This window comes from Ruditapes philippinarum, unplaced genomic scaffold, assembly GCF_026571515.1.
Source record: "Ruditapes philippinarum isolate M1 unplaced genomic scaffold, ASM2657151v2 ctg7112_1_1_1_1, whole genome shotgun sequence".
Classification (NCBI taxonomy): domain Eukaryota; kingdom Metazoa; phylum Mollusca; class Bivalvia; order Venerida; family Veneridae; genus Ruditapes; species Ruditapes philippinarum.
Genome location: NW_026852665.1, coordinates 59,241 through 86,230, shown reverse-complemented (window position 1 = coordinate 86,230; position 26,990 = coordinate 59,241). Strand labels below are relative to the sequence as shown.

At 33.6% G+C, this 26,990-nt stretch overlaps 3 protein-coding genes across 3 annotated transcripts; all 3 read left to right on the top strand.

Annotated features, from left to right (window-relative positions):
- Window positions 1-6: 6 nt before the first annotated feature.
- On the top strand, window positions 7-2,017 carry LOC132720466 (protein draper-like; the record flags this gene model as incomplete). The annotated part of the gene is made up of 5 exons (XM_060704616.1): window positions 7-112; window positions 412-549; window positions 863-1,000; window positions 1,310-1,447; window positions 1,738-2,017. Coding segments are annotated over 5 exons (711 nt in total), but the record flags the coding sequence as incomplete, so codon positions are not given.
- On the top strand, window positions 1,976-7,579 carry LOC132720483 (multiple epidermal growth factor-like domains protein 10). Its single transcript, XM_060704639.1, has 8 exons — window positions 1,976-1,997; window positions 2,158-2,295; window positions 2,597-2,734; window positions 3,018-3,155; window positions 3,456-3,593; window positions 5,419-5,556; window positions 6,611-6,805; window positions 7,389-7,579. The coding sequence occupies exons 1-8, from the start codon at window positions 1,976-1,978 to the stop codon at window positions 7,577-7,579; spliced, it is 1,098 nt and encodes a 365-aa protein (XP_060560622.1).
- Window positions 7,580-15,224: 7,645 nt separating this feature from the next.
- Window positions 15,225-26,518, top strand: LOC132720475 (scavenger receptor class F member 1-like). The gene is made up of 3 exons (XM_060704628.1): window positions 15,225-15,448; window positions 15,665-15,802; window positions 26,355-26,518. Exons 1-3 carry the CDS (start codon window positions 15,292-15,294, stop codon window positions 26,516-26,518), a joined length of 459 nt encoding a protein of 152 aa, XP_060560611.1. The 5' UTR covers window positions 15,225-15,291.
- Window positions 26,519-26,990: the final 472 nt, after the last annotated feature.

The window sequence follows — 26,990 nt, the reverse complement described above, 5'->3', positions numbered from 1 at the left end:
AACTGTTCAACTGTATGCAACTGTCGTGATAATACAAGTTGTAATGCTATAACTGGACATTGTAAGACTGGTTTATGCGATCCAGGCTGGCATGGCCCCAGCTGTGACAAAGGTACAAACAAATTATTCATTCAAGAAATGATAGAAATTAATGTTAATGTAAAAATAATTTGTTGAGATGTATCCTCCGTTTTCTCGCTTTAATGTTAAGGTGCAAGTATACGGTAATTCACCTTTCTGTATACTAAAGCTAAAATCATGCGGTTTATGCTAGTGCAGTAGTAACAAAATTTGTGGAGCTTTGTATTCACGTTTTTTCGCAATAATGGATTTGTAAATAAGTTAGAACTGATAGTTTATTCACTTACCATGTAAGGTTAGATCTTATTCTTATGGCCGTTTCGTTTTAAGTTTGTGACTACAGAAGATTTGGTATTAACTGTTCAACTGTATGTGACTGTCGTGATAATACAAGTTGTAATGCTATAACTGGACATTGTAAGACTGGTTTATGCGATCCAGGCTGGCTTGGCCCAAGCTGTGACAAAGGTACACACAAATTATTTATTCAAGAAATAATAAAACATTATGATTATGTAAAACATTAGTAAATGGTAGGTTATATCTCCGATTGTTTTGACTTTAATTTTAATGTATACAATTATTCACCTTTTTGTAAACATTAAGCTTAGAGCATGCAATGCAATTTATGTAATTGCAAAAATAAAAAGGCTTGAGGAGCTTTGCATACACGCTTTTCTATCATATTATAGATTTGGAAATTATTTAGAACTGTTATTTTGACAGACGACAAAAATAAGGTTAGATAATAATTTTTGTCTTGTTGTTTTTTCTGTTGAAGTTTGTGACTATCGAAGATTTGGTATAAACTGTTCAACTGTATGTAACTGTCGTGATAATACAAGTTGTAACGCTACAAGTGGACATTGTAAGACTGGTTTATGCGATCCAGGCTGGCTTGGCCTCAGTTGTGACAAAGGTACAAAAAACTTTTTATTCAACAAAATATAAAACCTTATCTTTATGAAACATTATTTAGTTGGTACGTTCTTTTTCCGATTTTCTTGTCTTTAATTTTAAATGTACATTGTGTATACAGTAATTCACCATTTTGTATTCTTTTAGATAAGGCTATGCAATTTATGTGATTGCAAAAGTAAGATAGTTTGAGGAGCTTTGCATGCACGCTTTTTATCATATTATGGATTTGTAAATTATTTAGAACTGCTAGCTTTAACACTCATAACCTAAGGTTAGATCATAATTCATATCTTTTTGTCTTATTAAGTTTGTGACTATCGAAGATTTGGTATTAACTGTTCAACTGTATGTAACTGTCGTGATAATACAAGTTGTAATGCTATAACTGGACATTGTGAGACTGGTTTATGCGATCCAGGCTGGCGTGGCCTCAGCTGTGACAAAGGTACAAACAAATTAGTCATTTAAGTAATGATAGAAATTAATTTTAATGTAAAAATAATTTGTTGGAATGCATCCTCCGATTTTGTTGGCTTTAATTTTAATGTATATGGTAATTCACCTTTCTGTATACTTAAGCTTAGTTTATGCTAGTGTGTGCAACAGTAGCAAAGTGTGTGGAACTTTGTAAACACGTTTTTATCAATAATATATTTGTAAATTAGTTAGAACTACTAGTTTGGTCACTTACCATGTAAGGTGAGATCATAATTCGTATGGCCTTTTCATTTTAAGTTTGTGACCATCGAAGATTTGGTATTAACTGTTCAACTGTATGTAACTGTCGTGATAATACAAGTTGTAATGCTATAACTGGACATTGTGAGACAGGTTTATGCGATCCAGGCTGGCTTGGCCTCAGCTGTGACAAAAGTACAAACAATTTTTATTCATTCAACAAATGGAGGAAATTAATGTCAATGTAAAATTAGTTGTTGGTATGATTTCTCCGATTACGTTGGCTTTTATTTGAATGAATACATTATTCACTTTTTGTATACTAAAGCTAAGATCATGCAGTTTGCGCTAGTCCAAAAGGAATAAATTTTGAGAATCTTGGCATACAAGCTATATTTATCATATTTTAGATTTGTAAGTTAGTTAGAACCACTAGTTTTATCAATAACCAGATAAGGTAAGATCATAATTTTTTAGTTTGTGACTACCGAAGATTTGGTACTAACTGTTCAACTGTATGCAACTGTCGTGATAATACAAGTTGTAATGCTATAACTGGACATTGTGAGACTGGTTTATGCGATCCAGGCTGGCTTGGCCTCAGCTGTGACAAAGGTACAAACAAATTATTCATGTAGAACCTTTTTTAACTTGTAAAACCTAAGATGACGGTATGTTTGTCTTCGATTGTTTTGCCTTCAATTTTAATGTATAAAGTAATTAACCAATTTTTGTATACTTTAAGCTAAGAGCATGCAGTTGATGTTAGTGCAAAAGCAACACCGTTTGAAGAGCTTTGCATACACGCTATTTGTATCATATTATAGATGTGTTATATATAATGTTATAATTGCTAGTTTAAACAAATACAAGCTAAAATAAAATCATAATCTTATGGCTTTTTTTTCTGATTAAGTTTGTGACTACAGACGATTTGGTATTAACTGTTCAACTGTATGTAACTGTCGTGATAATACAAGTTGTAATGCTATAACTGGACATTGTGAGACAGGTTTATGCGATCCAGGCTGGCTTGGCCTCAGCTGTGACAAAGGTACAAACAAGTTTTATCCATTCAACAAATGGAGGAAATTAATGTCCATGTAAAAATTAGTTGTTGGTATGATTTCACTGATTACGTTGGCTTTTATTTGAATGAATACATTATTCACTTTTTGTATACTAAAGCTAAGATCATGCAGTTAGCGCTAGTCCAAAAGGAATAAATTTTGAGAAGCTTGGCATACAAGCTATATTTATCATATTTTAGATTTGTAAGTTAGTTAGAACTACTAGTTTTATCAATAACCAGGTAAGGTAAGATCATATTTTTTTAGTTTGTGACTACCGAAGATTTGGTATAAATTGTTCAACTGTATGTAACTGTCGTGATAATACAAGTTGTAGTGCTATAACTGGACATTGTAAGACTGGTTTATGCGATCCAGGCTGGCTTGGCCTCAGCTGTGACAAAGGTACAAACAAATTATTCATGTAGAACCTTTTTTTAATTTGTAAAACATAAGATGACGGTATGTTTGTCTTCGATTGTTTTGCCTTCAATTTTAATGTATAAAGTAATTAACCAATTTTTGTATATTGTAAGCTAAGAGCATGTAGTTGATGTTAGTGCAAAAGCAACAATGTTTGAAGAGCTTTGCATACACGCTATTTGTATCATATTATAGATGTGTTATATATTATGTTAGAATTGCTAGTTGAAACAAATACAAGCTAAAATAAAATCATAATCTTTTGGCTTTTTTCTTATTAAGTTTGTGACTACAGACGATTTGGTATTAACTGTTCAACTGTATGTAACTGTCGTGATAATACAAGTTGTAATGCTATAACTGGACATTGTGAGACAGGTTTATGCGATCCAGGCTGGCATGGCCCAAGCTGTGACAAAGGTACAAACAAATTATTCATTCAAGAAATTGTAGAACCTTTTTTAATGTAAATCATAAGATGACGATATCTTTGTCTTCGATTGTTTTGCCTTCAATTTTGATTTATAAAGTAATTTACCAGTTTGTATACTTTAAGCTAAGAGCATGCAGTTGATGTTAGTGCAAAAGCAACAAAGTTTGAAGAGCTTTGCATACACGCTATTTGTATCATATAATTGATGTGTTATATATTATGTTAGAATTGCTAGTTTAAACAAATACAAGCTAAAATAAAATCATAATCTTATGGCTTTTTTCTTATTAAGTTTGTGACTACAGAAGATTTGGTATTAACTGTTCAACTGTATGTTGTAATGCTATAATTGGACATTGTAAGACTGGTTCATGCGATCCGGGCTGGCTTGGCCCCAGCTGTGACACAAGCACACAAATTATTCATTCAACAAATTGTTAAACCTAATGATTATGTAAATAGTTGATATGTTTTTGTCCGATTTATTTTGCTTTAATTTACCTTTTTCTATATAATATATGGTTAGACATTGCTGTTAATGTAAATTAAAGCCCTGTAGCACTGTTTTGGCTCAGGATTTAGTGAAATCGAAATCAAAGTGCGGAAAGCAACTTAATCACCTTGAAATATTTTAGCGAAAATGCATTTGGTCATATATACAAATATAACAAAACCTTAGAACAGTACACAGACTGTGGAATTGTATTCCCCATAACATTTAAGCTCAAATTTAATGACATGTTTGCCACTTGCACCTAGCCGGTGCTAAACATTAGTACGATAGCTTACACCTACCACTACCAACCATGACCCAGGTCAATCAAACCAAACCTACAATGTTTGTGGTTTATGTCGTGATTTATGGTTCTATTTTAAAACTGTAACTTATTGTGTCTGAGAATTTGTAAATGAATATTATTTATAGCTTTTCCTGAATTACAATATATATAGTAAAACAGATTCCCCAAAAGATCATTTGGATATAACTGTTCGCCTATTTGCCTCTGTCTCAATCCTTTCACATGCAACATTACAGACGGAAAATGGTAAAAGTGACATAATCTCCGTCAAAGGTTATATAGTGAGTGAACAGGTGAAAGTAAAAATATGTTAAGAATGTGCAATAATTCCTTTACATTTTATAATTTATTTGCATGAATGATAAGTAGCTCACGCGGCACAATGAATTTTTGCAAATATCCATCCGATTTACCCGTAATGTTCAATTTATAAAAATATGGGACAGTCTTTTATATTTTTGGCAGAATAATAATTAAGCCTGTTCATTTTCCAATATCAAATGTTTGTCAATTACCATTACAAAAGTCAATCTTTTGAAATACAAATTCAATTTATCACTACTTGATAATGACAGAATGAGCATTATTAATGTCCAGAACTTAAGTTTTAATTGTTTTAACGCATGTGCCTTGTCAAGTGGTAACACTGTTTTGCTGAATATCTAGGTATTACTTCGTTTTTTTTTGTAAAAATGGAATATTTTGCAGAAGCAAAGTGTGTTTAAATAAATCAATATCAATTTGAAGTGACAAGCATTCCATATTCATTTATAACCACGTTTTAATTAAGACCTAATTATAGTCATACATATAATTTTTTAGATGTTACCTAGTCCGACGGTACCAAAATCATGCTGAAGGTTATAGTTTTTTATAAGTTGTGCATTGCTTTTATTTGAAACGAGTTTTATATCTTACTGAAATGCATAAAGTAAATTAAATATTTGATATCCTATTGAATTCTTGCGATTATAATAATATAAAATTTATGTGTATGAATTTCTTATTGAAGCATGCAATTTCCCTCATTTTGGAGTTAATTGTAATGATACTTGTCACTGTATTAACAACTCGAGATGTTATCATATTAATGGAAGCTGTGTCCTTAGTTTATGTGAATCGGGCTGGCAGGGAGACAGCTGTAACGATGGTAATTTTTTTTTTAATTTCAAATCAATGATTTCATTCTTCACTTCAAATATAAATCTATATAATTATGACTATATATTGCAAGTGATTAATTAATAATTATATAAGAATTGCAATTGTTTATGTTTGGATAAGCTGTTTGAATAGTATTAGCCTTAGCTAGTAATATAATTGTCATATTGCAATACTTCGTTAAACTATTTTATTATACTGAATTTATGTAAATTATCAAGTTAGCCTTATAACGTACGATATGGTGTCAACATAAAAATCTCAATCAACTCAGCAACATGTTTTAAGGACAGTACTAGAAAACTCCTTAGGCTGTAATGAAGGTTTTTCACCTGTATGTTTATAGAATAGTTATTGAAACATTTAACATGGAAGGATAAGTCTTTGTTTGTGAAGGTATATCTGTTATATAATTAGGTGTCATTTTCATGACATCGTAATTTGTAAAGATTGTTTACTACGAATTCAGTGTCATGACCATATCGTAAAATGTTTTCATAATTTAAAACGTAAATGTTTGTTGTTCTTGTAAGAAATAATCGATGGTATTCTATGAACCAACGCTTGTAAAACAAACAAAATATCTAATAAAATGCATTTTCATTCGTGGCATGATACAATATTTGATCCATATCTTTTATATCTTCTCATTGTGTAAATACCTATAAATTTGTTATTATTTTGCGGCTAATGATCAGCGTATATAGCTCAATACAGAGCTTTATATACAATAAGTATATCAATTCTGATAAGGGGTTTAACGTTTTGATTATATAAAATTATCAAAATCTTATTTCTACGACTTTTTCTCATAAAAAGTGACTTTGATGTACGCCAACTTATTCAACTTAAAAAAGTATTATTTGATAAGACTATTTCTTGTATTTTCAGTTCAAGACAGGTTTATCGATCTAGCTATGTTTGCTACACAACAATACATTTAAAAGGAAAACTGAGAGCAAACTATTTTTGTTAACTCAGTTTTTGCAGTTGTTATCTAGAATGATATGATTGTGTTGTCTAAATGTTGAGTTATTTTTCAGATCTTAATATCCTTCGCAGTACAACATCTGCAACAACACGCCAGTCAAATCAATACACAACATGTAGCGCCGACCGTGCAATTGACGGGACAGATTCACCAGTTAATTCATATAATGATAAGGATCTATGTGCAACATGCAGCGTAGCACAAAACGGAGGCGATTCTACGTTTTCCTGGTGGCAATTGGACTTGGGTTCGATATTTCTTGTGAACTATTTAAGAATTTTTGGCAGACCCTTTTGTAAGTATCATTTATTAAATGTGCTGGACAATATTGGTACTAATCTGTCTTACAATGAGGAATAAGTAATATAAGTTAATATCTACAATTTTCTTTACTTAGTTCTTCTCAGAAACGTTAGGTGTTTACGCCATCATGTATCGCGAAGATACGACGCAGTATAAAAGTAACGATCATCAAAGCACGGTTGATATAACTTCACCAAATCCCTTCAGAGGCGTGCATGTCGCGGAGATGAAGGTACACGGTATGTCAAGGTCAAGTCACCCTAAGCGCTAGAGATGATTAATTGACCTGTCGTGACTAACTCTGAAGGCCTTTTTTGTTATCGTCGGTCAGGAAGCTGATGCATTGACAGTATAATGTCGTCTCCTTTACCACTACTGAACGAAGATTCCGAATGAAAAAGAGGTCCCCGATGTGACTACAGTGGATGCTATAATCTCGGGACATGTGGCTATTCCGGCGCCGAGTATAAACAAACTTAAACACACGCAAGGTGACATTTAATGAATGCAGTCCCTACAAAATACAGTTACACAGAACCACAAACACGGAATCCAACTTGGAACCGAGCAAAAGAAAAATAAGGACAGTGTGTTGCTATTGCTAACGAAGAAATCAAGGAAAACTCAGGAAACTCAAGAAAACACTAAAGACTGTGTTAATATTATAATAAACCGGACAAGAACAGGAAAGAAAGGAGAAAAGGAGGGTGGGGTATAACGTAAAAACAAATAAAGATGATTAGATACCCAGCGTTGAGAACAAATTACAAACTGAAACATAGTATGTGCCTTTATTTACAAAACATTCAGGAACACGGAGTGGCATCACCCTGGAATGTATGTTAGCTTAGAAAAGTGCACCAAATCACACGCTTAGCCCGGAATGTTTATATGCGACGAGATACTGTAAATGGATGATTCCCCGCAAACCAAAGTTCTAACAGTTGTTGTGGATACAAATTGAATTCCAACCCTTTTTTTCGCTTTTCCTGATTTCACATTTTTGCTTTATTTAGGCGAAAACGCGAAAGGACAAAATCAAACTTTTGCATGTTTCCCCCTTTTCTCATTATTATGTTTTATTTTCTGTTTTAACTTTTTGTTGTTGTATTTTTTATTTGCATTCTTGAATCGTCGCATTTTTCATTATATATTTTTTCTTGTTACATTGTCGCATTTATGTGTTTCAGATGTACAAGCGCATGTGTACATTATTTAAAACAAGAAAGCTTAGATAATATGATATCATATAATTATAGATAAATGTTAGTAGTAATTGAACCATTGAAACCATTGTTATTATTCGACGTTTTGTTTAATTTAAAGTCATTATTCTAATCCATATGTCGATTTATGGTATATGTTAAATATATTTGTACACGCGTAAACATAACATGAATATGCTAAGCAGCAACGATGAAAAAATGAAAAAAGCAAACATGCGAATTAAAGTGAAATAGGGGGAAACATTCCGAAGTAACATGATAAAATGCAAACAATGTAAAAATGCACACATTTAGAAAATTAATTTGTCGTCTGCATTTCCGTCTTGAGATACACACATACACGATTTGGTTGTACTTTTGTGAAAAAAAGAAGAAAAAATGAGATGACAGAACAAAAACAAATATGTTTTAAACTCCACAGCAGTATTTATGCTGCTGACCGTTCCAAGGCGGCGCCCCTCTGTGTTCCTCAGATGTTTGTCTATGTTGTTTTATACTGTTTTGGTGACACTTTTGTGTCTCTTGTTGTTTTCTCGTCTACGGTAAGTATCTTCCCCTTTGCCCCTAGTTTTTATTTATTCTATTTATTCCCCCCTCCCCGGGTCTCATGTCCCCTTCCCCTGTGCCTTTTGACTTTATGGGCCTAATATTCAATCATTTATTTGTTTTCTTTTAGTTCCTTATCAGTTTCTAATTATTTATTCTTAGGTAGTGGTTTGCCTGCCCGTACTCTGCCTTATGCCCTTTCCTGTTTTTGTTTGGGGTCCTCCTGGGCTCCTTGCCACTGGCTCTTGTTACTGGGTCGGGTGGGGGCTGCGTTCATTGAACGCCGCCTTTCCTTGATGATCTTGTTTATCATATTCTAACTGTACTGATTTCATAATTTACACACTTACTAATCAACACAAAGATTTATGATCTTGGCAAGTAACATAACTATGGGTCCCATTACCCCCAAGTTTTGGCCATTTTTAGCGCAATGAAAATGTATATGGTTCATATAAATCTGTCTTGGTTATATATCTTAAGTTATTTCGGTACTAATGGCTTCTCAATTTCCACACATACATGTACTTATCGGTTATTATGGGTGTAAATCTATTAACTGGAATTACGCTGCTCTTGATTTTTGAAAAAGTACACTGTTTGACACTTTCTTATCCTTGATTTTTGTACACTGTTCTATTAATAGAATCAACTGCGCGTTGAAACTTCAAAACTATACAGAGTGGAAAAAGTCTGCTACCGTTATCATGAGTAAAGCTGAAAGCGCCAAATGCTCAACACCTATATAAGAGAGAGAAAAAGTAGGAACTTCCCTCACCTTTCCTGTCAAAAGAGGACATTGCTGTTATCGTTGCCTCTCTAAATAAACATTTAAATCAAAACTGTTAAGTGCAGATATATAAGTTCAGGCTATTGTTGACGAAGTTCTTACAGGACTTAACAGAAAGACCCATCATCTTGAACAAGAGAATGAAGAATTGCGAGCAATGAACTTGATACTGACACGGCTGAGTAGTATAACTGACAAAAGTGTCTCCGTATGAGTGGTGTTTCTGAAAATGGTGACGAAAATAACCTAACAACTCTACCAGTCAAGGGAATAACTTAAAAAAAAACTGTGGTTACAAAATTGCCTTCGTAAATGAAGACTTAAAAACAAACGCTTGCATCTCTATTCTTTAGAGTACGTCAACTTCTGAAAGATCAATTTATTACTGGAGCTTTAACCTATGACGCCACTATTATGGTTAAAGACCCCAAACCTTAAAGTACATAAAGTATCCACTGAAGCTGAACTAATGGCAGATAAAAGTGAAGAGCCAATTGAAAGAAAATAGTGTTAGCAGAAATAGTAAAGAAACGTTATGGTCTCAGTTCTGTTATAACTAATTGTTTTATATCAAAGATGTACAGTATATACGTAATAGCTGTATGATTATATTCACGACAAAAGCTTTTGTTTTTATATATTATAAAAAAAGCAATTTCATAGTAACGCGTTCGATTGAATTGATTCATAATTTTACTCAATAATATCTCAATGCTCGTAATAGAGAAGATACCTAATAATTTCTATACTTGAGAAAGATAACTTTGTACATTTTTTTACTTATAATATTTTTGTACTGGCAGTAATAAATGTTTTAATTACCAAGGAAGTATACTCTCTTAATATATGATATAATTGGAAGATGACGGCTGTAAAAATTGGCTTTTGCATGATACTATTGTATGTTGCCAAAAATGATATTGCACTAGATTTTTAAATGCCATTGAATTATAGTCTTTCTCTCATATAATGAAATATCAATGCATTCTAAGTTTTAATCGACCTTTTCAAGTCAAATATTAAATACATTTAATGATCCTGTAGCACAATTTTTTAATGGTTTTATATCTTAAATATGATGCTCAAATTAAGATTTATCAATTTTGCAAGTTCCAAAAAGCATTATTTTTTAAAGATATTACCAATTTAACGTGTCATGAAAATAAAGGGAGGTAATAAAAAATATTTTCTATAAAGTCTAAGTCAAATTTGTCAGTAAGAAATGAATGCATATATTTTAATGATTTCATACAATATGTACAAATATTTGCAGTACATATCTTACATATTCTTCGATGTTTGAAAATTTGTTTTATAAGCATAATTATATACATATATATAATTTCAATTAAGTGTGGTATACAACCTCAATTACAACATACAGGATCTTTAAATTACACTGCTTAATGCAATAATATGAGGGGCATATTTTTAATAAGTGACAACAGCTCAATTTAACAATGATTTGAAGTACCTGTTTAATATACTGTTTGAAAGATTATTGATTTTTCTAACCAACAGTCTATTTTAGCACGATTTGCACGGGCAATTAAATTTTAACTGGTTATTTAAATACTTGTTTGTGTATGCTGGTTAACATGACTGAGTTGCATTGTAATTTAAGAGAAGAGCAAAGAGCTTATTACGAAACTTGTGGGTTATTGGGTAAGGGCTCTTCAGAAATAAAAACAGATCTAGAGAAAATGCCCAATTCATATCGAACAGTAACCACGTAGGTGTCAATGCTTAAGGATAGTAGAACTAATGTTAAGGATGATCCCCGCATATACATCAGCACATAGTTGATTAAAATAGAAGATATACCGAGGAGGAGGTAAGTGACGTATCGGGCCTTAGTGCTTCATATGTATTTTCCATCTTTAAAGAAAAATTAAAGTTAAGGAAAGTGTACGCCCGTTTGATTTCACTTAAACGATCGAAACCCTAGACGCCTAAGAGAAATTGTAACAGGGGATGAATCGTGGCTTTTTGTTTATCGCGACAATAAACTCGCAAACAAAATGTGAGCAGCTAAAAACAGCGATCGCCCAGTTGTTGCTCGACGTAGCAGGAGCGTGAAAAAGGTTATGCACCCTCTATAGTTTTAAAGTTATGGAATTGTTTCCCATGTCGCTGTGCCTGATAGGGGTAGTGTCACTTGAACACTCAGTTAAATGCATACATCAAGTCTTGCCTTCGTTGCCGCCGGTTCGAAACCGGTAGTGACGTCGGAAGCGCTCTCTGCCAGTATATAAACAGTATACCCAAACAAATATCCATAAATACTGTTTAGTTATGTATTATTAGGCTGGAAAAGTGTATAAAGTTCCATGATGCACGTTTGGAAGGACTCTAGTAATCATTTTTCACAGGCATGATTTATCTATAAAAACGCGCTGCCGATGCTACTAATTAACATATACCCCTCGTATACCTCAAATTCACATGAATTCAAAATTTATGCGCTACCGTAATCGATCGATTTTTTATGCGCATGACTCTTTTTTCTCAATAAGCGAATCACTGTCTTCCAATTAGAAGCTCAACATTTTTAAAAATCTGGTTTATATCATAAATATCTTTGTATCATGTCAGTATTCATTATGTTCATATTTTGTTTACTTTAATCTTCTTTTCTAGTTGTTTCTTCTTATAACATTCGGATTGGTTCACATGGCATTTATGTGACTGCACATCTGCGGATTTTTCTTAATTCAAAATTTCACCATTTTCGTGTTAAATGTTGAATTCTGCTTAAGCCGTTGCTAGGGGGCGTGGACGGTAATTTGCACTTACCAGTACCGTTCATGAACAGGCTCAATCAAACCGAGCCTGCAACATTTTCAATTTTGTTGTGTTGGAATTTCTTTAGGGATTCTGTTTTTCTCTATTCTATATTATAAGTGTCCCTTTGCATGGTCGTGATTTACACGTTCTTGCTATCATTGTCAAAAGCTGCATTGATATTACAAGACCGTGCATACTTTCGTGTGTTCTTAGACCAAACTTTCACAAACGCATTTTACCCCAACACATATCTTAACTTTACTCTTTTAAGTGTTGTACATTGCGTATTGCTCAAGCCGGTGCTAGTGTGTGTGAGGAATGTTGTACTTTTTGATTATCCCTCCTGTATAGACCCAATCAAACTGTGTCTGCAGTTTTCGTGTAATTTTGTTGTGAAAATATGTTTCCCCTACCTGGTTCATATCTTTTTTAATAAGCTAATTTGTATTTGCATGTGTTTTTATTTACTAGTACCACTACACTAACGGAATTGATGAAAAGTTAGTGTACTCTCTTTTATTTAACTACAATGTACAAAGCCTCATAAGTAGATTTAGTATTTGGGAATCCAAATTATGTAATATTCGATATTCTGGCGTGCACTGAAACATAGTTTACCTCAAAACATTTCACATACCGAACAAATAGAGAAAATAAGAATCCCTAAAGAAACACGGCAAAATTGAAAACGTTGCAGGCGACGGATATATTGCCTGCTTTTTATGTGCCTGAAAGAATTTCGGACATATTATGTTATACCCCCTGGTGTCCGTCCGCCTGTCTGCTGTCCGTCCGTCCGTTAGCAATTTGGTTTCCGAAGCACAACTTAATTTTGATTTTCATTCAGCCCACAATATTCAAAAAGCATAGGATTGTTGGCCATATTGCGTACAAGACCCCTATTGACGTTTGGGCCACAAGGTCAAAGGTAAAAGTCACTATTGCCGTAAAACTAAAAACAGTTTCCGATCAATAACTTAGGTAGTAATCAATCTACGGCGGTGAAATTTTATAGGATTAACAGCAATGTCCAATACATTATCCTTTTTTATTTAAAGGGTCATAAGGACAAAGGTCAGGGTGACAATGATCTTTAAGCTGAAAATTGTGGTTTCTGAAGCAAAATTTAAGTTCCATTTGGCGCACAGAGTTTATACTTTATAGGATGATTGTCGATATTGAGAAGAAGAACCCTATCAATTATTTGGTCACAAGGTCAAAGGTCTGGGTCACTATTACCTTAAAATTGAAAACGGTTTCCGCCCAATAACTTAAGTATTAATCAACCTACAGTTGTAAAATTTTATAGTATGAACAGCCATGTCAAATACATGACCCTTATTGATTTTAGGGTCATAGGGTTAAAGGTCAGAGTTTTACTTACAATATAACAACTTAGGATATGCTGCCTGCTTTTTATATTTGTCTTTTGACAAAATATCTGTAATGTGCAAGCTTCATAACCTCTGACCCCCTTTTCAAAATTCCATTGTATTTAGTTCCGCCCATTGTTTTCTCGTTTACTACGTTTAGGGCACATGCATTCTTTTAATTTTGGACAATACACTGCTTTTCATGGAATGACACGAACGTGTCACATTGAAGGTTCCGTCATAACCGCCGTATGAGCACATCTGCTGATGTTTTTAAATTCAAAACTTCACCATTTTCGTGTAAAAATGGTGAATTCTGCTAAAGCCCATGCTAGGGGTCGTGGACGGTAGTTTGCACTTGACAGTACCGTCAATTAACAGGCTCAATCAAACCGAGCCTGCAACATTTTCAATTTGCCGTGTTGGGTTTTCTTTGAGGATTCTTATTTTCTCTATTTTGTCCACATTCTTACTTAAATTAAAGTGTCATTAAACCTAACTACATTAATTTTGTATTGACTTAAAACTTTATTTCATTTTGTAATGCGACTATCTGGAGGTCATTGACATTTAACTATCCTATTTAGACAAGTTGGATTTATCTTACATTTTACCAAATTAATTTATTTATTTGTGGATATCTTTTATATTGCTAGGTTTATACCTTAAATAGTCCTTTAACCTTTTGTGGAGTTATTGTCACTGGAACCAACGTAAAAGTAACTGGTGTAAAAACATATGTTTTACGGTGTTGCCCATACAACCTTTATTTCTTTTTAAATTGGTTTCTTTTATGTTTAATATGGTCTTGTCTAGGCCGGTCTTCCTCTTTCAGGTTAAGTTAGAGGTCAAGGTCAAAATTACAAATATTTACACTTTTACAGGTGGCATGTATAACCTTTATCTTTTGAAAGGTGTCTTTAATATTTAGAACGGACATATTTTGAGAACTGTTCTACCTTTAGATGGAGTAACTGGTCAGAAACGTCAAGTCCCCAGTGCTAAATAAATATATATATATATATTGCATTTGGACATACATCTTTTACGCTATACATTACTGAAGCTGGAAAGTCGCCACGCGACATTTTCTGTGTTGGTGCGACGTATAACCCAACAAAAAACATATTAGGAAGAATTATTCCTCCGTGATCCTTTAAGTTTTGGTGGTGTTTGGAGTCGCTTTGTTCAAGGTCAAGCTCTTGCATTTATATATATATCTCATAAACTTTCTATAACTGCTTTTATTTTATAATTACTTTTTGTCGGCAATTTGTCCGACTATAGCTGAGTGAATGAGTAAACTTTTCTTGAAAATTTGTTGCTGACAAAAATATGGGCTTGGGGCGGTTGTGTTTACCAAACACGTTCTTATTCCCCTTTCATTTTTGGTTGGTTCGAAGCATTCGCTTTTTGTATTTGCTATTTGTTCACGATTTTTAAGATAATTGTTACTGCTTATTATCATTCACCGACATTCTCTTATAGTCTTACTGAGTTAAATATATGTTTCATCTATTATAACACGACAATTTTCTTTGAACTTAAATGAAAACATTGCCATATATGATTTTATTCGAATTCATAACAAGATGAATCCGAATTTTAATATTTGAAATGTATGTATTGGTTATTTTAATTTGTAGCAATATTTTCAGATCATAAGGATCAAAGTCAAAACATAACTGTCTACATTAACAATATTTCAATGGAAGTCAACCAGATAGGTACTATGTTACCAATTAATTCTTCTACGGGACATGTCTTTCTGAAGGAACTCATTGAACCTCGATTATTTCAATACCTTAAGATTCAAAAACAGGGCACTGTATTAACACTTTGCGAAGTCAAATTATACGAAGCAGGTAAATATATAAACTGACTTAGTGTTACAGACATGCTTTAATTACACTGGCATCTCTCTGAAGATACGTTTTACGCAAAACGTCAATGAAATAATTAGTTTCATGTGAATTAAGTATTGTCATAACGACTTGAAATTTCTTTAATAAAATGGATAAAATAATCAAAAAAATGCTTTATGTTATAAGGTTATGTTAGTTTTAATCATGTCATGTCAGAGTGTTACATTGGTACGTTTGGAGATAGATGTTCTAATCCATGTCAATGCGCTGACAAGCTGAATTGCGACAAAGTCAAAGGAACATGTGTAAGCGAAGGATGTTTACCTGGCTGGAAAGGACCATCTTGTAATAACTGTAAGTACTCTGTTGCATTCAAATAGTACACATTTCAACGAAAGTTTCATAGTTAATCAAACAAAACTTAAATAGAGCTCGGCTCAAAGATCAAAATGCCTTAACACATGCCATTTGAAATCTTACATAGATTGTGAAGTTAAAATGGAAACAACTGCAGAAGAAAGTCGAGATATATGCCTAGAATAAAATTAATGCTTTTTTTTCTTTGTTGCCTAATTTCTTGCCCAATTCGTTGTGACCCTCCTCATTTTCGGATACTTAATCAGAATAAAAATGATGAGTCTGAAAGAAAGGGAAATCTGAAGTGTTGCACGCAAGAGATCGGTCTGGATGGACCAAAATAAAATGTTACACAAAACTTAGAATGATATTTCCAGTCTTAGCATCTAAAACAATAATCTCAGTGGTGTCCCCAAAGGAATACTCGGGCAAAATTGACAAAAATATTAAAATTATCTTATGTACTCAAATTACCCTAAAATGACATTTTATCAGCATGAATTTTGATATGAATTCTATATATATTTTGGGGTTGAAGCGTAAAAATATCTATATATGTTAAACGAAATATAGACGCCAGCAGAATCACCGAGTAATTTTAAAACAAGACTTGAACAAACCCTGGAAGTTACAAAAACAGATATTGTGGATATTGTATGATCATTACAAAAAGTCTAAGGCATTCATTTGACATGCTCTTTTACGTCTCCAGAGTTCACTGTGACAACTATTGTGAAATCTTAGCGCTCTTACCTGACCCACGCGGGTCAAGTTAGGAAACCATTGTATTTCTTTATATGGAGAAAAATTGTGTTTCTTTGACTGTCTAGTGTTTTCCATTTTTAGGACATTTACAGAATAATGAATGACAAATCAAATCTAAGAAATGAAATGAAAAGTTTGCCTGTGTCTCCGTTAAAGGAGATTACTTATAACTAAGTGTGATCGAAAGCTCTGATTGTAAACGCCTTTTTAAACAGTCGACTATTTTGAAGAAAGACACAATATTTTTTTTCGTCCCATTAATCATTCGAATTATCCAGGAGTATGTAAATTGAAAATTGACGATACATAACAGTCGGCTAGCTGTGAATGTTAATAGAGTAAGTAACATGTAACAGTTTAAATAAGTTACTGCTCACTGGCGTATTACCACTAATTTAAGGTGTTGTTATTCCGACTCTAATACTTCCCTTGTTTCCAGCATATTCATTGCTTTATCATTCAACAAAAATATGATGCATTCACCATAAGGTAAAAAACAACAAAAGAGACTCTCCTTAATTAATTTGATTGCTTTTATATGCCCCCAGATATATAGTTGTCTGTCTCCGTCGGTCCTTACGAGTTTAATCTAAGTTGGCAAGTTGCATTTATTCTTAGTTATACCTGTGCAAATGATTTCATAATTTACACACTAATCATTACAACGTATATTGCTTCAGTTGCCGCCATTTATAGCAAATATCAAAACAAATGGCTTTATAATTTCCATACTTATTCATCAATACAAAGAACATGATTTTATGCCTTCCCGAAGGGCGGCATATTAAAATCGCACCATCCGTCCATCTGTCAGTCCGTCCGTCTGTCTGTCTGTGCGTTCCCATTTCATTCGTGTCCGGACTGTATCTTTGTCATGCATCGAATGATTTTAAAATTACTAGCCTAAGGCATAAATGTCAATCACGCCAAAAATTACGTCCCTACTTCAAAGGACTAGGTCACAGTTACATTTTGAAGTTTCACATTATCACAATTAGATACACAGAATCGTGTCCGGGCTGTAACTGTGTCATGCATTGAAGGATTTTAGAATTACTTGGCATTCATGTCTACTTCATCAAGACGATGTATCACGTCTAAAAATCACGTCTCTACTTCACAGTTCAAGGTCACACTATTATTTTAAAGTTTCACTTTATCACAATAAGAATTTATAGATACACACATTTGTGTCCAGACTGTAATTTTGTCATGTATCGGAGGATTTTTAAATAACTAAGCATAAATGTCTACCACGTCAAGACAATTTGTCGCGTTTAAGAATCACGTCCCTATGTCAAAGATCAAGATCACGCTAACTCAACTCATTTATTCGTGATATAGGCCACTGTCCCTTGACACATACATTTACAATACAAAAACATTTGGTGTGTACACAATAGTTACATTAAATTTAAAATAAGTAAATATTATATAAATAACACATGGGTTCGTGGGTAACAGTAAAAATATCATCCCGAGGAAAATACTGTTACCCGAGGCGTAGATAGAACACTATCTACTGTGATGATCTGAATTTGGCAACTAAATCTAACTGTAACAAAAATAAGCCAAGAGAAGCAATAACTAAACTGTCCTTACCTTGCAAGTTTTAAGTGCACTGTAGACCTACTTGAGAAGCTGTTTTTCTTTTATTCTTTAGGCAAGTGATAATATCTACCAGTCATAAACATAAAATAAGCTGTGTTTTATTCAGAAAGCAAAACACTAACCCATTTATAAGGTTATGATCTGTGAAATCTGATCCTTCGTGCATCCAGAATATTCTTCGCATGGTTTTTGACAAAGTGCATTTAGAAAATAACGATGATATCCTACAGATGTATGTCCACAAACTCTATCTGTAACGTTTCACTGGTTAAAATTGTTAAATTATCCTTTGTTGCATGCTTTAATTGTCTGCATGTTCCAGTTTGACACAAAATTATTTACATTACAATTACTTCCGTTGAAAACGGATGTTTCCTGTTGACTATTCAACAAAAAGATATTTAATACGCGAAAGGGACTCTAGGTTGCAAAGAACTAAATTTCATCAGAGTAATAGTTACTTCGGCGATGCCCTATCGTCAAAAATAAGAATGAATCGAGAAAAAAATGGCGGCCATTTTATTTCATTTTATTTAGAAAATAGACCACGTGACCCAGATTTAATACTGTTAAAAATACTGTTACCTATGTAACAGTACAAAATTCGTAGTCACGTGGTACACTTGCATTAACAGTAAGAATAACTCCCAGAGGCTTATGGGAAATTAGCATTACGAAAAAAGTGAGGGGTAATAAATGATGTAAACATACTACATGCTGGTTTTTAAACAGAAGACATATCTGAAAGATGTCAACAATGTGGTTTTTAAATTTTAAAAATACTTATTATTCTAAAAATCATTGTCCTAGAAGTACCACAGTATTATTTTTTAATTTAATTTCTATTGAGTACCAATTCTGTAATTTATTAAAAAATGGGACACGGGAAAATTTACTCTTTTTGGAAACTTATAAATTTGTTCATACTTCGCGATTTACCGGACATTTAAAAATTTAAAAGTTTTAAAATCGTTCCATCAATTTCATTCTTTAAATTTACAAAAGTCTTTGTTCTCCCCGGAATACCTTGGGGTTTTTCCTAAATTTTCTAACGGAGAGCCCCCGGAGAGGGGGCCAAGATTGGATTTGACCCTAAAAATGTTTAAATTACGTACAATTAAAAATTCAATAATAGTAAATTTTTTAAATAATTTAAATTTTTATCCCATTTTATCCCGTTTAATTTTGTTTGATGATCGACAAAGCTTAACCAATTTTTCCCAAATTTGAATTTTAATTCCCTTAGGGGCCCCTTTTTTTTGTTTATTTTTTTCCCTTAAAATGTCCCCCCCTTTTTTGGGCCCTTATCCCCACCCCAAAGGTACTTTTTTGGTGCCTTCGGGGTTTTTCCTGTTTTGGGGTGTGTTCCGGGGGCGGCGTCCTGTTGAACGTTGCCTTTGCCTTTTTTGTTTCCTTTTTTTCTTGTTTTTTTTAAAACCCTTTCAACTCATTGAAAAACCCTTTTTTTTGTGGTTTTAAAATTTTATTTAGTGTACACAACATAGCAAAAACCCTAAAATTATCCAAAAAAATTTTTTTATCCTTTGACCAAAATTAAAATGGTCGGGTGTATTTGCCCCAATAGAAAAAAAAAGCATTTTTTTTACAAAAAACTTTTTAATGGGGCATCTAATATTTTTAACCAATACTTAAAAAACCAATTGTAAAAAATATAAGGAAAAACCCCAAACTTTTTCCTCAAGTGAAAGGCCAAAAACCGTTTTTCATTCACAATAAAGTTTTTTTATTTTGCAAAGGTATTTTTCCAATCATTTAAAATCTTTGAAAACCCCAAAAAATTTCAGCCCCCCAATATAGAAAAGGGCGGGGTAAAACAATTTTTTGGCCTACCAAAAAATTTGAAAAACAAAAAATTTTTGGGGTTTTGGGCCCAAACACTATTTACAAAATAAGTTTTAAAATACTTTAAAGAGCGCGTTTACCTTTGGAAACCAATTTGCATTGGCCATAAAAATTAAAGGGAAAGGTTTAAAAAATTTCCACAAAAAAGAAAAAACGGTGTAAAACGTCGGTTAGTCCCAAAAAAATCCCCAATGTTCTAAGCTCCAAAACAAAAATTTCCCTCAAATTTAAACCCCCATGCCCTCATTTTTTGGGTTTCCCCTTAAATTTGTTTTTTGAAAAAAAACCTAGAAAATGTTTTTTAAAAATGATATTAAATTCGTTAACTGTACCCGGAGAAAAGGGGGCTTTTTCATCGGCAAAAATCATTGAGGTAATATAAAATTCTTTGGAGAGGGGCTGTTTTAACCCCTCGCTCCACTTTTTTAAAATTTTTGGACTAACTAAATTAAAAAAAGGGAAAAAAACTAGAAAATTTCCCATGGACAGGGTGCCCCCCCCGCGCCACTTTTTCTGTAAATCTTTTTACTAAGAAAGGAAAAAAACTCCCCAAAAAAATTTGAAAAATCCACAAACAAAACCCCCCCGGGTTTTGAAAATCTAAAATTGCTGAGGCAACCTCCCCATTAAATTTTTTTTAAAATTGACTATGTCAAATCCAAGTTGAAAATTGCAAAAATTTTCTAAGTGAAGGGCAATAACTCTAAAAAATACTAAATAAATCCAGACGAAAATACCTGGTGCACAACTGCACATGCTGATCAATATTCCTGTAAAGTTACATGACTCTAGGTCAAATACTTTTTGAGTTACGTGCAACACATGTTGAAAATTGCCAAATTTTACTAAGTCAAGGGCAATAACTCTGAAAATACTAAAAAATATCCACACGAAAATACCCAGGTGCACAACTACACATGCTGATCAACATTCCTGTAAAGTTTCATGACTCTAGGTCAAATTCTTTTTGAGTTACGTGCGACACAAGTTGAAAATTGCAAAATTTTACTAAGTCAAGGGAAATAACTCTGAAAATACTAAAAATATCCACATGAAAATACCCAGGTGCACAACTACACATGCTGATCAACATTCCTGTAAAGTTTCATGACTGTAGGTCAAAAACTTTTTGAGTTACATGCGACACAAGTTGAAAATTGCCAAATTTTACTAAGTCAAGGGCAATAACTCTGAAAATACTGAAAATATCCAGACGAAAATACCCAGGTGCACAACAACACATGCTGATCAACATTCCTGTAAAGTTTCATGACTCTAGGTCAAATTCTTTTTGAGTTACATGCGACACAAGTTGAAAATTGCAAAATTTTACTAAATCAAGGGCAATAACTCTGAAAATACTAATAATATCCAGACATAAATACCCAGGTGCACAACTACACACGCTGATCAACATTCTTGTAAAGTTTCATGACTCTAGGTCAAATTATTTTTGAGTTACATGCGACACAAGTTGAAAATTGCCAAATTTTACTAAGTCAAGGGCAATAACTCTGAAAATACTAAAAATATCAACACGAAAATACCCAGGTGCACAACTACACATGCTGATCAACATTCCTGTAAAGTTTCATGACTCTAGGTCAAAAACTTTTTGAGTTACATGCGACACAAGTCGAAAATTGCAAAATTTTACTAAGTCAAGGGCAATAACTCTGAAAATACTAAAAATATCCAGATGAAAATACCCAGGTGCACAACTACACATGCTGATCAACATTCCTGTAAAGTTTCATGACTCTAGATCAAATAATTTTTGAGTTACGTGCGACACAAAAGTGAACGGACGGACGGACGGAAGGACGGACGGAAGGACGGACGGACAGACGGACGGACGGACAAGGGTAAATCTAAATGCCCGCCACTAACGTGGGGGCACAAAAATAGCTGAGGGAAAGCCTAAAATCTTGTTGTTTCAAGTCATCACAATTAAGAGTAAATAGATACACTCAGTCGTGTCCGGGCTGTAACTTTGTCATGCATTGTACGATTTTAGAATAACTTGATATGAATGTCTAACACATTAAGACAATGTGTCCAAGAATTATGTCTCTACCTCAAAGGTCAAGGTCACGCTAATATTTTGAAGTTTCACTTGATCACAATAAGAGATTATAGGTACTCACATTTGTGTCCGGACTGTACTTTTACCATGCATCAAGGATTTTAGAATAACTTGGCATAAATGTCTACCACATCAAGTCGACATTTTGCGTCCAAGATCCTTGTCCCTACCTCAACTGTCAAGGTCACAGTTATAGTTAAAAGGCACTCATTCTTACGAGAAAAGTTTGAAAATACACATTTATGTCCGGACTTTTAACTTTTGCATGCATAGAAGGATTTTAAAATAACTTGGCACCAATGTCTACAACATCAAGACGATTTGTCGCGGCTAAGGCCCATGGACGTCCGTCCGTCGTCTCTGCGTCCCCACTTACACAACAATCATGTCATGTCCAAGTTGTGTTTCGTCCAAAAAACAACGTCCCTTCTTCAAAGATCAAGGTCATACTTATATTTTGAATGGTCACACTATCGCAATTATACAATATACGGTACACACATTCTTGTCCGGACTTTAACTTTGTCATGCATTCAGTTTTAAAATAATTTGGCACAAATGTCTACAACATCAAGATGATCTGTTGTGTGTAAGATCAATGTTCTTACCTCCAAAGTTTAGGTCTCTCTAATAGTTTGAAGGTACTTATGCCCATAAAAAGAGATTGAAGGTACACATTAGTTTCCAAACTGTAACATTGTCATACATAGAAGTATCATAAATGTCTACAACATCAAGATGATATGTCACATCCAAGACCCTTGTCCCAATGTGTTGTTTTAGTTTGCTAAAAAATAGCACTTCATATCAAATAAGTAGTATAAAGAAATAAGTTACTTTCATTCTCTTTTCTTTTACTGATTGCTGAAAAATTTCACGGGGCATTCGTCTCTTACGTGGCATCTTTTGTGTAAGTTAAATAACTGTAGCATCCCATTCCCCCCAATTAATTTTTAATTTTCCCCCAAATATAACTTTAAATTTTTTGTTAAATTTTTCCTTCAACTATTTAAAGCCCCATATTCCCTTTTTTGTAAAGGTTGATACCTTTTTAAGTTCCTCTTTTTTTAAAGCCCCCCGAAAACCGGGAATTTTTATTAAACGTTTTTTTTTTTCGTCCCTCCGGGAAAACTTGTCCGCGCCCTTTATCCCAAAAAAGGGTGGGATTTTAATGTAAAATTTCAACAGAAAATGATCCATACCATTTCCCTTTGTTGTGCATTTTTCGCCGACACAATCCCCCTTTCCCCCCATGCGGGAAAGTGGCCCCATAGCTCAAAATCGAAAAATTTATTTTCCGGGGTTTTTTTAAATCAAAAAGCTGTAGATTTCCCAAATTTAAAATTCACAGAAGTGATCAGGTTCAAAACCCAATTTGCCCCGTTCTGCTCCGCTGCGCAAAATAGCCACCTGTGCTATAAATAGAAACTATCTTTTTTTTTTATTCGTCCGTCAGGTAATCTTGTCCGCGCTTCATCTCCAAAACTAGTGGTGGTGTTTTAATGTAAGTTCACAGAAGTGAAACCCGTACCATCCCAAAATTGTTTTTTTTATCCCCCGGCAGTTTTTTCCATCTGCCCAAAAGGTCGCCCGAGCTATAAAAAAGAAAAGTTTTGTCCCCTTTTACAAAAAATTTTCTGCTTTATTTTGGGAATTTATTTGAAAATTCACAGCAGTGATCAGTCCATCCCCTTGTTTAAAAATTTAAAACGCCCACAAAGTTCTGTTGGATGCACAAATTGGCCCCCAGACCTAATCAAATATCAAAAATAAATTTTCCGGCCCTTTCACCTTTTCAAAACTTTCCCGGTGAATTTAAAATGAAAAACTTAATTTAAAATTTTTTTAAAAACCCTTTTCCTAGTTTTTGCAAAATCGCCGGGACATTTTGCCTCGGGTTTTCAAGGAAAGGCCACCATTTTAAAAATAGAAAAATCTTTTCCAGCTTTCCTTGGCCCAAAAATTTCGACCGGGGGTTTTAAAACATTCACAGAATGTCAGTTAAACCATGTTGTACATTTTCGCAGGCAACCTTTCCCGGCCCGCTGCCCCAAAAAAAAGCCCCCAGAGTATATAAAAAAACCAAAAAAACTTGCCCGGCTTTCCCCAGGGCAAACTGCCCTTTCCAGGAATTTAAGAAACTTCAAAAGGAGTTATCGGAAAAATCTTTAGTTGCCGGGAAAATTGCCTACCAAATTACCGCCCATTGAAAAAAATGGGCCCCCCCATTCCCATTTAAAAAAGAAAAAAAAAGTGGGCCGACTTTCAAAAGGGGCCAAAAATGTTGGGGGAGTTCAAAAAACCCTATTAAGCATTGGCCGGCACGTTCTGCTCAGAAGTTTTCAATGTTGCCGCTTAAAATCTTAAAAAAATTATTAAACCGCTTTTTACGGGTCAAATTTCCCGCCCGGGATTTTAAAAAAAACTTCCCCAGGGTGAACAGTACCATCCTAAAATTGTGCCCATCGCCCAAAAGGGTTTCCCCCTTTCCGGTTGCCAATATGGCCCCATAAACTAAATTTTTTAAAATTTTTCCGGGGTTTAAAAGGAAAGAAACTGCATGGTTTGGGGTTTTAATAAAAAAAACACTGGAATGATCAGTTATCATCCTTAGTTGTGCACATGGCTGGTACGTTTTGCTTCACTGCACAATATCCGGTCCGACTTCCACAGGTATTACTGCTGATTCTAAAACTCAATGAAAAATATTTCGGAAAGTGCCCAGAACAAAACCCTTGATGTGAACATTTCCCCACAAAATTTTTTTGGGTTTTACAACAATGGTCGCCCCAAATTATAATGAATCTTGTTCAGCTTGTTTCAGGGGTTTAAAATTTTCTTGGGATGTTGTAATGAAAACTTCAATAAGAATTTAAGTATTTTCCCTTTTTTGTTTCATAAATTTACGGGACGTTCCTCAACTGAACAAAAGGGCCGCCAAAGCTATTAAAAATAACACCCTCTAACTGCTGGGAGGGGGTTTTAATTTAAACTTAAAAGGGGTGATCAAACCCTTGGGAAATTTTTCTGAAAAATTTTTTGGAAAAAATATCTATTCCCAAAAAACGTTCGGGCTCATGTTTTTTTACAACCAAACTTAAGAGGTAATTTTATGTCCAAAAAAATTCCTTTAAGGGGGGAGGGGGAAATTCTTTTAGGGGAAAAGCTTTTTTTTTTTACCTTATTGGTGGGGGATGTATGGGATGTTTTTCGTGCGTGCTCCCTTTTGCGTGCGTGTATGTGTGTGTTTTGGGGTTCGGTCACTGGTGCCCCCCGGTGAAGGATAATGCTGTAAAAAGGTATTCAATAAATTTTTTCTCCCAAAGGGGCTAAAAAAATTTAAAATTTTTACACATTTGCTGAAGGGGCCCCCTTTATTTAATTTAAAAAATTATTTAAAACTATGGTAGGATTTAAAAATGCTTCCCTTTTGGGTTGGTTTAGGGGGGGTTTAGCGAATTTTTAAGCCCCAGGGGGGTTTTTTGAAGTACATTTCCCCACACCCCTTTAAATTTTCCCAACCCCTTTTTATTTTATTAAAAATGTTTTTCCCTATTTGGGAAAGGAAAACTACCTTGGATTTTTCCCAAATTTTTGGGGCACAAGTCAAGGTCGTCTTCCTAGAATATATTTTTTTTTTTTTCCCTTAATTTCTCTTAGTCCCTTTTTTTATTTTCCCATATTTTTAGAAAAGACCATATCATAGGTGGTGTGGTATTTTAACTTTTGGTGTTACTGTGTTTGACTTTAATATACATGTATATTTAATGAACTTTTATTGTAAGTTGAACATTTTTGAACTTCTTCGATTAATAAAGACTTACATTTTGCACAATAACAAAAGTTTATGACTGCCAAGTTTTATAATTTTGTTTATTTTATTAGGGACAATATGTTTTCAATAACTGAGTGAATGGGTTATGACTGTAATTTTGGTCGGGGGGAGGGCATATGTGTTAACCAAACACGTTTTTCTTCTTCCAGTTATATATGAAAATAAAATATGAAACACTTGTATGTTATTGAATATCGCAGAATATGATAAGTTCATGCTTTTATATAATAGAAAATAGTACAAGATATAACATAAATTACAAGCTAGTGGACAAAACATTTCTATCATGGCTATTGTAAGACTTAACATGTATTGTAAAAGGACATACGTCTTTAAAAGGTAGGATATAATCTTATATAGAAATATACATGTACTTCCTTTTTTCTCAGCCTGTGGCCACAAACATTTTGGACCAGACTGTAAATACCAGTGTCATTGTTTTACTAATGGATCATGTGCAAAAGATTCGGGAATTTGCAATCTATCCCGTTGTGATCCGGGATGGCAACTACCAAATTGTAGTCAATGTAAATGCTTCTGTCTTCACAAATGATTCTATTTTTCAAATTAAAAATCACATTATATAACAATGTAAGGTTATACTCCTTATTTGTGTTATTATATTTTTTTCCAACTTTAGTAAGGCGATTCTGACAATTTTTAGCTCGCCCTTTACAAAAGTATATGGACGAAGCTTTCCCCCTATTCACTTTGGCTTCGGCGTCCACGTCCCCTTCCATATTTCAGAATAAAGTTTTGGTTCAGTAAAATATTTTTACTATACAATTTTATTTCTTAAGGTATGAACGTTAATCTTTAAATATATGTTTTCTTTATCACAACCACATCTTATGTATCAACGTTTCATAACTCTAGAAGCCAAATCTTCTTAGAATTATCTACCACTTGAACATTAAATTTTCTTTTTAAAAATGTTGTTGTATTTGTTGCTTGTTAAAAAATGTTATTTTTACTATAACGTCTTCATTTCGTAAGGCATCTACTTCCAATTCATTTACTATAAT

What these genes read in the sequence shown, in the direction of transcription:
- LOC132720475 (XM_060704628.1), top strand. Translation starts at nt 15,292, where the DNA reads ATGGAAGTCAACCAGATAGGTACTATGTTACCAATTAATTCTTCTACG. An exon ending in AGTCAAATTATACGAAGCAG is followed by an intron (nt 15,449 to 15,664) that starts GTAAATATATAA and finishes ATGTCATGTCAG; the next exon opens with AGTGTTACATTGGTACGTTT. An exon ending in AGGACCATCTTGTAATAACT is followed by an intron (nt 15,803 to 26,354) that starts GTAAGTACTCTG and finishes CTTTTTTCTCAG; the next exon opens with CCTGTGGCCACAAACATTTT.
- LOC132720483 (XM_060704639.1), top strand. Translation starts at nt 1,976, where the DNA reads ATGAATACATTATTCACTTTTT. An exon ending in GAATACATTATTCACTTTTT is followed by an intron (nt 1,998 to 2,157) that starts GTATACTAAAGC and finishes ATAATTTTTTAG; the next exon opens with TTTGTGACTACCGAAGATTT. An exon ending in GGGAGACAGCTGTAACGATG is followed by an intron (nt 5,557 to 6,610) that starts GTAATTTTTTTT and finishes GTTATTTTTCAG; the next exon opens with ATCTTAATATCCTTCGCAGT.